Source organism: Myotis davidii, unplaced genomic scaffold, assembly GCF_000327345.1.
Source record: "Myotis davidii unplaced genomic scaffold, ASM32734v1 scaffold26, whole genome shotgun sequence".
NCBI classification, from domain to species: Eukaryota; Metazoa; Chordata; class Mammalia; order Chiroptera; family Vespertilionidae; genus Myotis; species Myotis davidii.
The window spans coordinates 5,906,248-5,920,435 of record NW_006299245.1 but is presented as its reverse complement, the minus strand read 5'-3'; the positions used below and the strand labels follow the sequence as shown (position 1 = coordinate 5,920,435).

Below are 14,188 nucleotides of genomic sequence, written 5' to 3'. Positions count from 1 at the left end.
CCCCTATCTGCCTGGCTCTGTTCGTGACAGGGGAAGGCGCCCCAACCCCCTGATCGGCCCTGCTGTGTGTGTGACAGGGTACGGTGCCCCAACCCACCCCCCGCCCCCATGGGCCCTGCTCTGTGTGTGATGGGCTAGAGTCATAACCTCCCCATCAGCCCTGCCCTGAGTGTGACCTTGGCGGTGTCCCAACCCCCTGATCAGCCTTGCTCTGTGGGTAATAGAGGGCGGTGCCCCAACCCCCTGATCCGCCCGGCTCTGTGTGTGACTGGGGGAGGTGCCCCAACACCCTGATGGGCCCTGCTCTGTGCGTGACAGGGTAAGGAGCCCCAACCCCCCTGATGGGCCCTGCTGGGTGTATGATGGGGCAGCGCCCCAACCCCCAGATTGGCCCTGCTCTGTGCATGACAGTGGGTGGCGCCACAACCTCTGCATCGACCCTGCCTTGAGTGTGACAGGGGGCAGTGCCCCAACTCCCCACTCGGCCCTGCTCTGAGCCCAACCAGAGGCTGCACCTAGGTATTGGGCCTGCCCTCTGCCACCCGGGAGCAGGCCTAAGCCAGCAGGGCATTATCTCCCAAGGGGTCCCAGACTGCAAGAGGGCACAGGCCAGGCTGAGGGACCCCTCCCCTTCCCCCCGACTTCACAAATTTTTGTGCACCCAGCCTCTAGTATATATATAATGACACAAGAGAACAAGCAAGAGAAACCACAAGCCAAAATTTGTGTAGGACCAAAGGACTTCAACTTTCTGAGAAGGGAGTTCTGATAAAGGAGACTCCCAGAGCTAGCACAGGGACTGCAGAATTAACCTAGTCACACATCTTATTCTTTCATAACTATTAAGAAAATTGATAAGCATATGTATTGTTTTAAATGAGACTATTTGGAGTTAGGTGAGAAAATCTCTTTGTCACTGAAATCCTAAAACAAATAGATCAATAAAATTCAGCAAATATTTGATGGAAACTAACAAAAATTATGAGAGGCAATAAAACAGTTTAATAAGCAGAAGAACCAATTTCTGAGAAAAGGTAGTTATTAAACTAAATAAAAATTTAAATAAATAAAAAGTTAGAAAAACATATTTAAATAGAAGCTCATTAAAAATAAAATGTAAGTACTCAAGTTAAAAAAAAAAGGACTCAAACAGAAATAAAAATAGAATGGCTTAACAGCTGACTGCTTAAAGAAAACCTTCTAAAACAGGTGTTTTCCCTAAACAGCATACAAAATAATGACAGGAACTATATGACAGAGCCGTTTAGGTGTAAAGAGGATCAACACAGAAACTCACATGACTAGTAGAATTTCCAGAATAAAGAACTGAGAAAGTTTAAAGGGAATAGAAAAAATGTTCTTTAAACCAAGAAAATGGCATAAGATAAAAAGCTGAGGTAAAACACACACATTCATGTAAATGGTAATAACAGTTCAGAACGCTAAGAAATGTAAGGTTCCTGAAGGCATGGGTTATTTTCTATTGATACATTGCTGTATCTTGAGCACTCAGAGAAGTATCTGGCAGACAACAGAAAATAAGTAAATATATGCGGATGAATGTAAAATTAAATAAATATGCACTGGAAATATACCTTTAAATTATTTAAACTAAATGGTAATAAATCTGTATTGTAAACCCAAGGAAACAAATCATTCAGTTTTGAAAGCAAAAATAAAAAAATTTTCAAGGGCACAATGACTGAGAAAATTTTCCATCCAAAAATGTTTCTAGACAAGTATTTTGATACATATTATAGGAAATCAAACTGATCCAGAAAGTAGGTAAGATTAAGGATTCAAAGAACACTGAGTATCAAAAACCATTAACATTTAACGCTTATTTTATTTTACTGTTTTCTCCCTTTCATCATTTCACTTAAGAAGACGGCTGTTACTCTTCCTCTTTATTATATAACTAGAGGCCCGGTGCACAAAAATTTGTGCACTAGGGGAGAGAGGAGGTCCCTCAGCCCGGCCTGTGCCCTCTCGCAGTCTGGGACCCCTCGGGAGATAACGATCTGCTGGCTTAGGCCTGCTCCTGGGTGGCAGAGGGCAGGCTCAAACCCTAGGTGCAGCCTCTGGTCAGGCTCAGAGCAGGGCCGACTGGGGAGTTGGGGCGCCGCCTCCTGTCATGCACAGAGCAGGGTGGATTGGGATGTTGTGATGCCACCCCTAGTCACGCTCAGGGTAGGGCTGATTAGGGGGTTGGGGCACCACCCCGTCACACTCAAGGCAGGGTCGATGGGGAGGTTGCGGCGCCGCCCCGTCACACACAGAGCAGGGCCAATTAGGGGTTGGGGCTCCGCACCCTGTCACACACAGAGCAGGGGCAATCAGGGGGTTGAGGAGCTCCGCCGTGTCACTCACAGAGTAGGGGCGATAGGGGAGTTGGGGCACCGCCCCCTGTCACACACAGAGCCACAGGGTGATTAGGGGGTTTGGGCGCTGCCCCGTCACGCTGATCCCGGTGCCGGGAGGCCTCGCGGCTCCGCTGATCCTGGTGCTGGGAGGCATATTACCCTTTTACTATATAGGATAGAGGCCTGTTGCATGGGTGGGGGCTGGCTGATTTGCCCTGAAAGGTGTCCTGGATCAGGGTGGGGGTCCCCACTGGGGTGCCTGGCCAGTCTGGGTGAGGGGCTGAGGGCTGTTTTCAGGCTGGGGGTGACTGAAGCTCCCAACCGCTCCTTTTTTCCTTTTTTTTTTTTTTAATTCTGGGCCAGCTTTAGCTTGAGGCTTGGCTCCAGCTCTTAGGCCTCCGCTGCTGAAAGTAGGTTTCTGGCCTTTGCATACAATGTTGCGATCCTGCTGGCTGAAGTCCGGCGGTATTTGTTACAATGTTTGAAACTGCAGGCTCAGAGGCCTGCAGCCGTAGGCGGGAAAGTTGGTTTCCTCCGTCACTGAGGCAAGCAAGCCTCATGTTAGTTTCAAGCTGCCCAGCTGCCGGTCACCATCTTGGCTGCCATTTAATTTGCATATCTCGCTGATTAGCCAATGAAAAGGGTAGCGGTCGTACGCCAATTACCATGTTTCTCTTTTATTAGTGTAGATATGTAACTGCACCAAATCAACATGTCTATACCTTAAACTTATACAATGTTATATGCTAAATATCTATAAATATAAAAGCCTAAATGACCAAATGACCAGTCGACCAGTCGCTATGATGTGCACTGACAACCAGGGGACAGACAACACACAGGATCAGTCTCCCTCCTGTCTGGATCAGGTCTGCAGGGTTCAAGCCTGTGGGGATCGGGCTGAAACCAGCTACCTGACATCCCCCGAGAGGTCCCAGATGCGAGAGGGTGCAGGCCAGGCCAAGGGACCCCACTAGTGCACGAATCCGTGCATCAGGCCTCTAGTATTTTAATAAAAAAAATAAGGCCAGTAGAAACCTACCTTTCCTGGAATGTATTTATATAAAGAAAGAAAAGATTTGAAGGAATACAAAGAAAGCTTATAAGTTTAGCTGAATAGCAGGATTATGGAAATTTTTATCTATTTTATCCTTATGATTACTTAAAATAATTTTATATAAAAATGGATAAATAAAAGTTAAAATTTAACATGTCAACAGAATGATTTAAATTCAAAGGGGTTATTTAGTACATTCAACTAATTGTGTTCAAGAAATGCAGTGACTTTTCATAATAATTTTCAATCATAATGAAATGCTCATAATAGTTTATTTCAAACCTTAAAAAAATTTAGAATTATAATTTTATATAGACATATACACTACCAACCACTTTCTTTTCATTATCAGGATATTCTATTTCAAGAACAGTTTCTAATGATTAATGAATGTTTAAAACTTTAGTAATTTAAATCCTACACCAGCTAAGCAATATCATTTTAAAATGTCCATTTCGGGCATAGTAATTTATTTCAAATGAAAATGATTGTTGCACTGAGTAAAAACAACAAATAGATACCTCATGTTGTTTAAATTTCTCTTTCCACATTTTCTCTTCTTCTTGGAGCTCATCATTCATCTTGGCCTGTTCTTGCTGAACACACGTTAATATTAAAATATTAGATTCAAATGTCAGAAAACATTATGTTCATTATACATGATTCTCACAACATATATTTGTAAATAATGGTTAAAACAACTCAGTTAATGGTGCTCAGTTATTAGTACTGGGATAAAAACTTTAATCTCAACCTAAAGCATCATATAAATAACACCTAGGGTTCCCGTTTTGAACACATAAAGATGTTTGTAACCTGGGAAAGTTGTTTTATTTATTTGAGCATGTTTATTCACATAATAAAGAACATCAGCTAGAAATAGTGTTGGACAATGCCAAAATGACAAATAATGTCATAAGATGGGCTTTGCATTACAATATTTTTCTCTCCACACCATCCCACTTAATTCACATAGTAAATCAGTTCAGTGGCTAATATTTCTTTAAGGGATAGAGAGAGAGAGAGAGAAACATCAATGTGAGAGAGAAACACTGATCGGTTACCTACCATGTGGGCCTCAACCTAGGTATGTGTCCAAACTGGGAATTGAACCTGCAATATTTTTGGTGTGTAGGACGATGCCACCTGACTAGGGTGTGGTTTTCTTTTAATAACATTTTAGCAGCACATATTTTGTTAAGGATCTGATGAATAAACAAAAATAAGCAAAATATAATCCCTTTTACTCTAAAAATTGACCTTTAATATGGGAACATTCTCACAAGTTCACACATTACTCCAAATTTAGCAGAATAAGTTTATTGAAAGAGAAGATTATATAGAATCATAGGAATAGGTGTTATAATTGGTGGATCGTGAATGGTTTCATGCAGAAGATTGTATTTGAAATTAGTAGTCTTTCAAGAGGTTGGACAGACATGTATTGAATGTTTTTGAACTAGAAAAAATGATGACAGCTCTGTGTTTAGGAAAATCATAATGTCAGCCCAGATAGAGTTAGAGACAGAAAACCCAGGAGACACCAATATGATCAGTAAGATAGATATTAGCAAAGTCCATGTGAGAATTAATGAAGGCCTCTGGATAGTGGCAGGAGCAAGAACAGACACAAACATAATGTGAACATGAAACTGCCACAAATAGCCAACTCATTGGATATAAAGGTAATGTAAAATTTTCCTTGGAAATTGTCTTATGTGAACTATGGGAACTTTTGATGGGATTTAAGAACGTAAAAAAATAGCCTCCTGACAGCACTGTGGTGGATGAGTCTGTGGAAGATAAAAAGTAGAGAGATCAATTAGAGAACATAATAAATATCCAAAGCTAGACATTAGCACACCCTGAACTATGGAGCAGCAGTAGCTATATGGATGAAAAGATAGATAATACAACTATTTTTAAAAAGAAGAGGATAATAAAAGAGAAGGAAGAGTAAAAAATGGTCCTCATCTTTCTAGCTTGGGCAATGATGGTAGTGTAGCTCACCAAAATAAAGAATACCAGAGGAGGAACATGATTCAGAAAGAAAGACAATGCACTCCGTTTTAGATATATTAAGTTCTAGGTGTGAAGTATCTGTAGGAGAGTTATGTAATTAGTTTACTTTTTGTTATAAATATAGATTTGCTTCTAAACAGCTAAGGCTATGAGATGAGATTAATAAGAAAAGGACAAGGGAATGGTGGGGGGAAGGCTGGGGCGCAGGGGCAGGCTGGGAGAGGACAATGGGGGTAAAAGAGACATGTGTAATACTTTCAACAATAAAGAATTAAAAAACAAAACAAAAAAGAAATCCTTGGTGGTGTCATATTCAAGGAGAAAGAAAAAAGAAGCTTAAAATGGATATCAAGGAGGAAATTCCAAACATATAAGAAAGAGAATCAAGGCAGTGTGGTCCCCATGGGAAAGAGAAATGGCCAACAATCAAATTTTTACTGGCATAAAATATAATAGAGACCAAAATAAAAACTGAAAATGAGCCTGTGAGTATGGTAACTTAGAAGTCATTGGTTAGTTTTGAGAAGAACAGTCTCACTCAGTGGGATGGTGGTAAATAACTAGCAGGTTTACAATTGAACAAAACAAGGAAATGGGTATATAAAAAATAACACTCTTTTAAGAAGCTGGACTGTGGCCCGGCCTGTGTGGATCAGTTGGTTGAGTGTAATCCCATGTTCAATTCCCAGTCAGGACACATGCCCAGGTTGCAATTTTGGGGTGTGTGTGTGAGTCAAACCATCCATGTTCCTCCCTCAAATAGATGCTTCTCTCCCTCCCTCCCTCTCCCTTCCTCTCTTCTAAAAATCAATAAAAACATGATATATATACACACACACATATATATGTATATATATGTATATGTATATGTATGTATATATATATATCTCCATATATGTGGGTATATATATGTGTGTGCGTATATATATATATGTATATATATATATTTTTTTAAAGAAGCTGATTATGATCAGTAGAGCTAAAGAGCTTGATAAAATGAGATATTATGAACAAAGGTAATCTCATGGTTTTCCCTTTGTTTTGTTTCTAGGATAGGAGAAAACTGAACATGTTTATAAGAATAAGAAAGGAGGAAGTTGGAAGGGGTGTTTTGAATATAACAAAAAGCAGGGGTAAACTGGAAAATGAGAAAGCGGAGGAGAAAAAGTTAAACTTTAGTTGAAGAGGAAACGCTTGTTACTGAGATAATGATACAGAAGCAATGGCAAAAGAAAAGGTGAGTACAGAGATAGATACTAAATAGATATGCGATTACAAAGAAGACAAAGCTTGTAATTAATGCAAACATGTTATGTGATCATATGCTAATAATAAGGAGAGAGCAGTTGGGTGGAACTCATGAAAAGAGATTGACAATAGCAGTTTTGAGGAGAAGAGGACACTAACAAGGGGTACAGTAAAGAGCTACTAAAAGGAAGTAAATCACATATTTAAAACCCATCATTATAAAATTATGAAATAGCCCCAACAGAAATTTTAAGCCTCAAGTTGTAACAAAGCACATATTTAGGAATTCACTAAACCTACTAATGTCATTTTTTAAATCATAATTTTATGATAGTAATGATCATATTTATCAGATTAGTAGAAAGAAAATATACCTAAAGAAAGCTAAAAATTTAGACTTCGTGAGAAAAAATATATGACCAAAGTGGCTCTACAATATTACAATTACTTTAACTTGTTTATCCTATATAATAAAAGGGTAATATGCAAATTGACCCTAGCTGCAGAACTACTGGGAATGACTGGTCACTATGGCACACACTGACCACCAAGGGGCAGACGCTCAATGCAGAAGCTGCCCCCTGGTGGTCAGTGCACTCCCACAAGGGGAGCTCTGCTCAGCCACAAGCCAGACTGACGGCTGCCAGTACAGGGGTGGTGGTGGGAGCCTCTCCTGCCTCCTCAGCAGCACTAAGGATGTCCGACTGCAGCTTAGGCCTGCTCCCTGCTGGCAAGTGGACATACCCTGAGGGCTCCTGGGCTGCCAGAGGGATGTCTGACTGCCAGCTTAGGCCCAATACCCCAGGGAGAGGGCCTAAGCCAGCAGCTGGACATCCCCCAAGGGGTCCCAGACTGCGAGAGGGCACAGGCCAGGCTGAGGGACCCCGCCCTAGTGCACAAATTTTTGTGCACCGGGCCTCTAGTTTTTTATATAAGCAGGAAATGTAGTACACTCAACATGGAAGGCTAGAATACCCTGAACTGCCTAGACGACCACATGGTAATTTCTCTATTTGAAACCTTCAAATCTAGCAATTTCTAGGTAACATGTAAATCAGCTTTAGTGATGTTAGGCAGACAAGTCTGTCCAGCCTGATATCTAGAGATTCTAGGGATCATGATAGCCCACAAGTAGGGTCCTAAAAATCCACCAGTTCCTAATATGGCACTGTAGTGACCTCAGAGTGTAAACCTCCTGAGGTGGGGTTGGAGAAAACAGAAATAATTACAACACAAAAGTCTCCCATGCCAAAAATTGTCTAGTCCAAGGAATTAGCTCAATTATAGAGCTGAAGTACAAACCATCATTTACTTGGTTGAACCTCTTCAACAAAATATGTTTTACTTAATTGCTATATATCAGACCACACAGTGAGGGCACCACATGATCAACAAAATTCTGTGATATTTTCCTACAATTAGAAGGGTATAAAAAAAGCAACAGTTTGTGCTATAAATACTATCCTTTCTAGGACTATCTTTAAAACCTCAAAGACTTCAGTGGCTCCCATGATCCAAAGCAGTATCTGAAATTCCAATAAATTTCAATAAAAACTAATTAAGGAAACCATATTAAATATTATTAACCAGTCAATTGCCTCTATTATCAGGAGTAATTAAAAGTAAATCCACACTATACTCCAAAACAGCAATACTCTTCAAAGTAGCTACTAATTAAAAAAAAAGTATGAAAAACAAAAACCTTTTGTATATGCTCTAATTTTTTCTTTTCAATTTCAAACTGTTTCATCCAGCAATGTCTCCTTTCTTCTTCTTCTTGAAACTGCTTTTCTTCTCTATCCCTCTGAGCTTTGAGAGTTTCTTTCTCTTGGTCTTCTAGTTCTTTCTGTTTATCTTGCCAAGCCTCAAAAGATTGCCTACATCTTTCTTCCACTTCACAGTATCCAAAATTTATTTCACCATCATCTGCAGTCATAAAGAGAAATATTATTTTTAAGATCAAAACTGTTAATAGTGATCCACTGTGCAGTATACAAGTAATTTTGAAAAGAAGAAATAATTTCAACATGTTACCAAAGAAAAAGTGATAAAATAAAAATCCTATATAATAAAAGGCTAATATGCAAATCGACCGAACAGCGGAATGACTGGTCACTATGCAGGAGCTGTCCTCTGGTGGTCAGTGCGCTCCCACAGGAGGAGCGTCACTCAGCCAGAAGCCAGGCTCATGGCTGGCAAGTGCAGCGGTGGTGGCGGAAGCCTCTCCCACCTCCAAGGCAGTGCTAAGGATGTCCGACTACCAGCTTAGGCCCGATCTCAGCCACACATCCCCCGAGGGCTCCCGGACTACAACAGGGCACAGGACCAACTGAGGGAACACGCCCCCCCTCGAGTGCACAAATTTCGTGCACTGGGCCTCTAGTAAAAAAATATGGTCTTAAATATACATGGAAATTCCACTGCAGTCAACAAAGAAAACACATAACTTGCCTTAAACTACTCAACAAAACTTAATCTAAAATTATAATGTGTGTGTGCTCCTAGATAGTTATTGTATTCTTAAGAAATTCAAGGCTGAGTATCTTTATTGCAGTCAACTATATATGTAGAAAAATTATAAATACATTTCAATCAAGGTACTTTAGGAAGCTTAAACAAAACTATGAGAGTATGTAATTAAATAAGCAGAGTGAAAGTATTATATATGATTGTATTTTTCTAATTGTCAAAAGAAAAATCTCTACATTTCCTAAGATAACTATAATCAGAATAAAAATTATCAAAAATATCATTGAGTTTTGCCCACCTAGAAAAATATGTTCATCTACATGTTCATAAGGACCAGGTTCTGGAACAGAATCAGGACTGTCACAGCGGGTATTACTTCTCAGAAATTCTCCTTTTTCTATTTCAGATAATATCTAAGAGGTTAAAAGAATACCAGTGATTAAAGAGAACCAAAATAGAGGATCAAGCTATCAGTTAAATAATATAGAAAATATGCCTATACACATAGCTACAACTTTTTTTAAAACTTTATTTTTGAAAGTATTACAAATGTCCCCTTTCCCTTCCCCGCCTCACCCATTGATCCCCTCCATCCCACTTCCGCCATGGTGTAATTGTACCACAACCTTTTTATCCATTCATCTCCTGATGGGTACTTGGGCTGTTTCCAGGTCTTAGCTCTTGTAAATTATGCTGCTATGAACATACCTATATTCTTTCTGATTGGTGTTTTGGGATTCTTAGAATATACTCCTAGAAGTGAGATCATTGGATCAAATGGGAGTTCCATTTTTAATTTTTTGAGGAAAACCCTGTTTTCCACAGTGGCTGCACCAGTCTGCATTCCCACTAGCAGGGAACTGGGGTTCCCTTTTATCCTCATCCTCACCAGCACTTCTTGTTTGTTGATTTATAGCTATAACTTTATTGATTTCAAACCCTTCTCAAATATAATTCTATAGCACATTCATAATCATTGTCTTCATGGTGAATGTTTTTCCCATGCAAGCTGACTGTATTTTAACCTTATGATTTTCAGAACTCTAGTCACTCTATAATATTAATCCACATCAATTACCTAAACTGCTTGATAATCATTTTAAAATATTTTTACCAATATTTGTTTTCCTCCTAATACATTTTTATCTTTCTTACCTGTAGTGGTTTTTCACATATACAAATTTCTGATCTATTCAATATGTTTAAAAACCAGGACTATTACCTACTTTAATCTGAATTATACATAAGACATAATTCTTATGAATACTTTTCTATGGTTAGATTCCACCAGAGTCTAGATCAGCAGTTCTCAAGCTGTGGGTCACGACCCCTTTGGCGGTTGAACGACCCTTTCACAGGGGTCGCCTAAGACCATCCAGCATATCAGATATTTACATTACGTTTCATAACAGTGGCAACATTACAGTTATGAAGTAGCAACGAAAATAATTTTATGGTTGGGTCACAACATGAGGAACTGTATTTAAAGGACCAGAAAGTTGAGAACCACTGGTTTAGATGGAAATGAAAAGATTATCTATTCCAATGAAATACCAGTATGATAATTCTAAGTTAATATTTCAAATTTTAGTGTTATCAAAACAGCAAGTAAGGAAATACATATAATTTTCATATTATTTTCGACATCTTAGGGAGCAGGAATACAGTTAGATAAAATGAGAGTTAAAAAAATAAATCCAAGATACTGAAACTGTAGAATAGATTTGTGGGAGTTTTAACCCAAAATGCTAACTCTCCTTTACTCATATTTTAGGAGTATTCAATTATATCTTTAAAGAAAAACTAACATAAGATGTTCTAAGTTGAAAGTTTCTATATGATATTTCAAATCTCTGCTGGAACACATTACATTCCTAAGCAAGGCAATAAACACTAGAGTATATTCATTTTCGGGGGGGGGTCAGAGTTTTTTGGGGGGATGCACTATCATTCTACTCTTTTATCTACATACACATAAACTTCTCAAGTAGTGATGTTTCATTTTTTTTCAAATTTCTATTTCTAATATTTTTAAACATTGAAATTTGAGTGGTTTTATTTTATATGCCAAGGAAAATATAAAACTAAAAATAATTTGCTTAAAAACTATTTAAATTTTAATTTTTAAATCAGTGAACTTTAAATCAGTGAATATCATCTGGTGTAAGAGAAGAGGTAATAATGAGTAATTTTAGTTAAATGTTGAACATATACCTTCATTAATTGATGTGAGTTTTCTTTATATCCAGTTGATAATTCTACTCTTAAGTGCATATGATTATTAGAAACTGCTCCATAAGTGTAGCCTAGAAAAAGAAAAAACATTTTAACCTTAAATATTAGAGTAAGGAACAACATATTAAAATTTCAAACCTCCCAACATCCTTTAATCTCAAATTCTATCATAGCATATTATTGATCAGTAACAAAACAACAGAAAAACAACGAAGAATAAAGAACAGAGGAAATCTGTAATTTTTACTCTAAAATGTAACAAATTTTTATATCACTAATTTGGTATCCCCTTTTATATTCTAAAGTTTATTCTCCACATACACATAATAATGTTTTGTTTGATATTGTAATGACGTCTTGATTAGAAATCAACAAAAGTTTAATTCTACTTGCTACAACTGGCAATATAATTTTACACAAGATATTGAAACTGACTTTAATAAAACTATTAGTTTGAAAGATTATAATTACTAACATGTGAATGAGGTAAACTTTCTTTCTTGAGTTTATGAGTTTTTGTTTTATTTTATCAAGTCTTTGTATTATCTGTGTAGATGTAGTTATGTTTCTTTTCCTTATTCATTTAATGTGTTAGATCATGGTAATGTTTCCTGACAGTAAAATATTTTTTAAGAGGACAATTCTGCTGGTTAACTTTCCATTCACAACTATTTTGTCAGATACAGATTTTCCTCTTCCATAACTATGCACAATCTTTCTGGCATGCTTTCCTGTGTGAGGGGCTGTAGAGCAAAAATAACATTCTCCAGATCCCCTTTAAGCTAGGTTTTGAAGGGTGACTTAGGTTCTATCAACTGATACATCTGTGTAATTCTTTATTTTTATAAAAATATTATGTGTGAAGAGAGGCAGGGAGCTATATTTTAACATTTTTTTTTTGGCCCAAACCATGATAGATAGAGGGAGCTTTGGTTTGGAGACAGGAGTGCATAGTAGATAATAAATGTCTCTGACTTTCTTAATTATATCAGACAGCAAGCTCCCACAGCAGACAGGTTCTACAATTTGTGTGTGTGTGTGTTTTGTACAAATTGGATAGTCAGTCCACAGTCTGTTTCTTAAGTTCTGTCAACAATCTGTTACTTATTGTTGTAGCAGGTCTCCAAAGATTCTCCTCCCACATTTCCTGGTATGCACACCCTGCATAGGTCCTCCTACACAGAACCGAGACTAACCCTGCGTAACCATCAGGATCTGGTAGGAATGATGTTGCATGATCTGAGAATCCTATATAATAAAGAGGTAATATGCAAATTGACTGTCACCCCATCAAAAAGATGGCGGCGCCCATAGTGGGGGCGGGGCCGGCTGCTCTGCGTGCCTGCCGCCAGAGTCCCCTTAGCCCCGTCAGAGGCCTCGGGTCCTCCTGCACTCCCCACTAACTGCACTCATTCAACGAGCTGCCCATCCCTCTCTTCCTCCCTCCCCTGAAGCTGAAGCCGGACTCTGGTGTCCAACAAATTGGAAGTTATAACTCATGTCTTTGAGAGCATCCTCCGTTCCTCAGCAGGGGCTGGCCACCCTGTGTGCCTGCTGCCAGAGTCCCCTCAGCCCTGCCGGGGGGCTCAGGTCCTCCTGCACCCCCCACTGACTGAGCCTCAGGAAAGCTGCAGATGGCAGTGGCCACTACCCAGTGCTGGCCCGAGGCGCAGGCAAGCCTCAGATGGCAGATGCCCAGCCATGCAGGGCCAGCCCAAGGCTCAGGTAACCAGGGCCGGCCGAGGCTTACACTGCCGGCAGTGGCAGCAGCAGAGGTGTGATGGGGGCATAGCCTTCCCCCAATTGCAGGGTCGCCTCCACCCCTGAGGATCCTGGACTGTGAGAGGGGGCAGGTTGGGCTGAGGGACGACCCCTCCAGTGCATGAATTTTTATGCACCAGGACTCTAGTAGGTCATAAGAAGCCTTACAAGGTCCCACCTTTGTCTCTTGGTATTTTGTTCGTGATATGGTACTTCTCACCATGTAGGTGCCATGCAGGCCATAGGGACAAACCACATGCAGGTGTCTCCTGTTGATATCAACCAACTGAACACCCAGCCAATAATTAGCACCAACTGCCACATTTGAGTGAGCCATCTTGGAATTACAATCCAGTAAAGAATTCAGGTGACTGCAGCCTTACTCAACATGTGACTCCAAATGCATAAGATACTCAAGCAAGAACTGCTCGGCTAACCCCAGTCAACTGACAGAATCATAAAAGATAAGAACAAATTGTTATTTTAAATCACCCACTTTGTTTTGCAGTAATAAATAACCAGAACATTTACTCTACCCATAAAAACAAACACACAAACAAATACCCTCAATGGCTTCTGATGTCTACAACTGGAAGTCCTAATCAATACATCTATCTTCAAAACTGATTTAGACTCTGGCTTCTATTGTATGTGTTATGACTATATAATTGTATTTTTTAAATATGTACCTTTTTATAACTAAATTAGTATATAGCCTAATATAGTATACTAGAGGCCCGTTGCAGGAAGATTCCTGCAAGAATAGGGCTTCCAGTAGCTGGAGCCAAGCAGAGAGGGGAGCGAAACAAGCTGAGGCAGGCTTCGCTCCCACTCCGAGCTGCTCCAGCTGGGTTTCCCCTCCCACTCCGAGGCGCTGTGGCGGGTTTCCTCTCCAGCTCCCAGGCGCTGTGGCGGGTTTCCTCTCCAGCTCCCAGCCGCTCCTGCTGGGTTTCCCCTCCCACTCCCAGGCGCTTTGGCGGGTTTCCTCTCCAGCTCCCAGGCGCTGTGGCAGGTTTCCCCCCCCTCTCCCACG

General features: G+C 39.8%; 1 protein-coding gene across 1 annotated transcript in view; it reads right to left on the bottom strand.

Annotated features, from left to right (window-relative positions):
• Positions 1–14,188, bottom strand: part of LRRIQ1 (leucine-rich repeats and IQ motif containing 1) — a 231,251-nt gene that overhangs the window by 187,452 nt on the left and 29,611 nt on the right. The window contains exons 3-6 of the mRNA XM_015571113.1: positions 11,374–11,465; positions 9,458–9,572; positions 8,393–8,616; positions 3,942–4,016 (exon numbers count right to left, since the gene is read on the bottom strand). Coding sequence (XP_015426599.1) covers positions 3,942–4,016; positions 8,393–8,616; positions 9,458–9,572; positions 11,374–11,465 — 506 coding nt within the window. The remainder of the gene's footprint in view (positions 1–3,941; positions 4,017–8,392; positions 8,617–9,457; positions 9,573–11,373; positions 11,466–14,188) is intronic.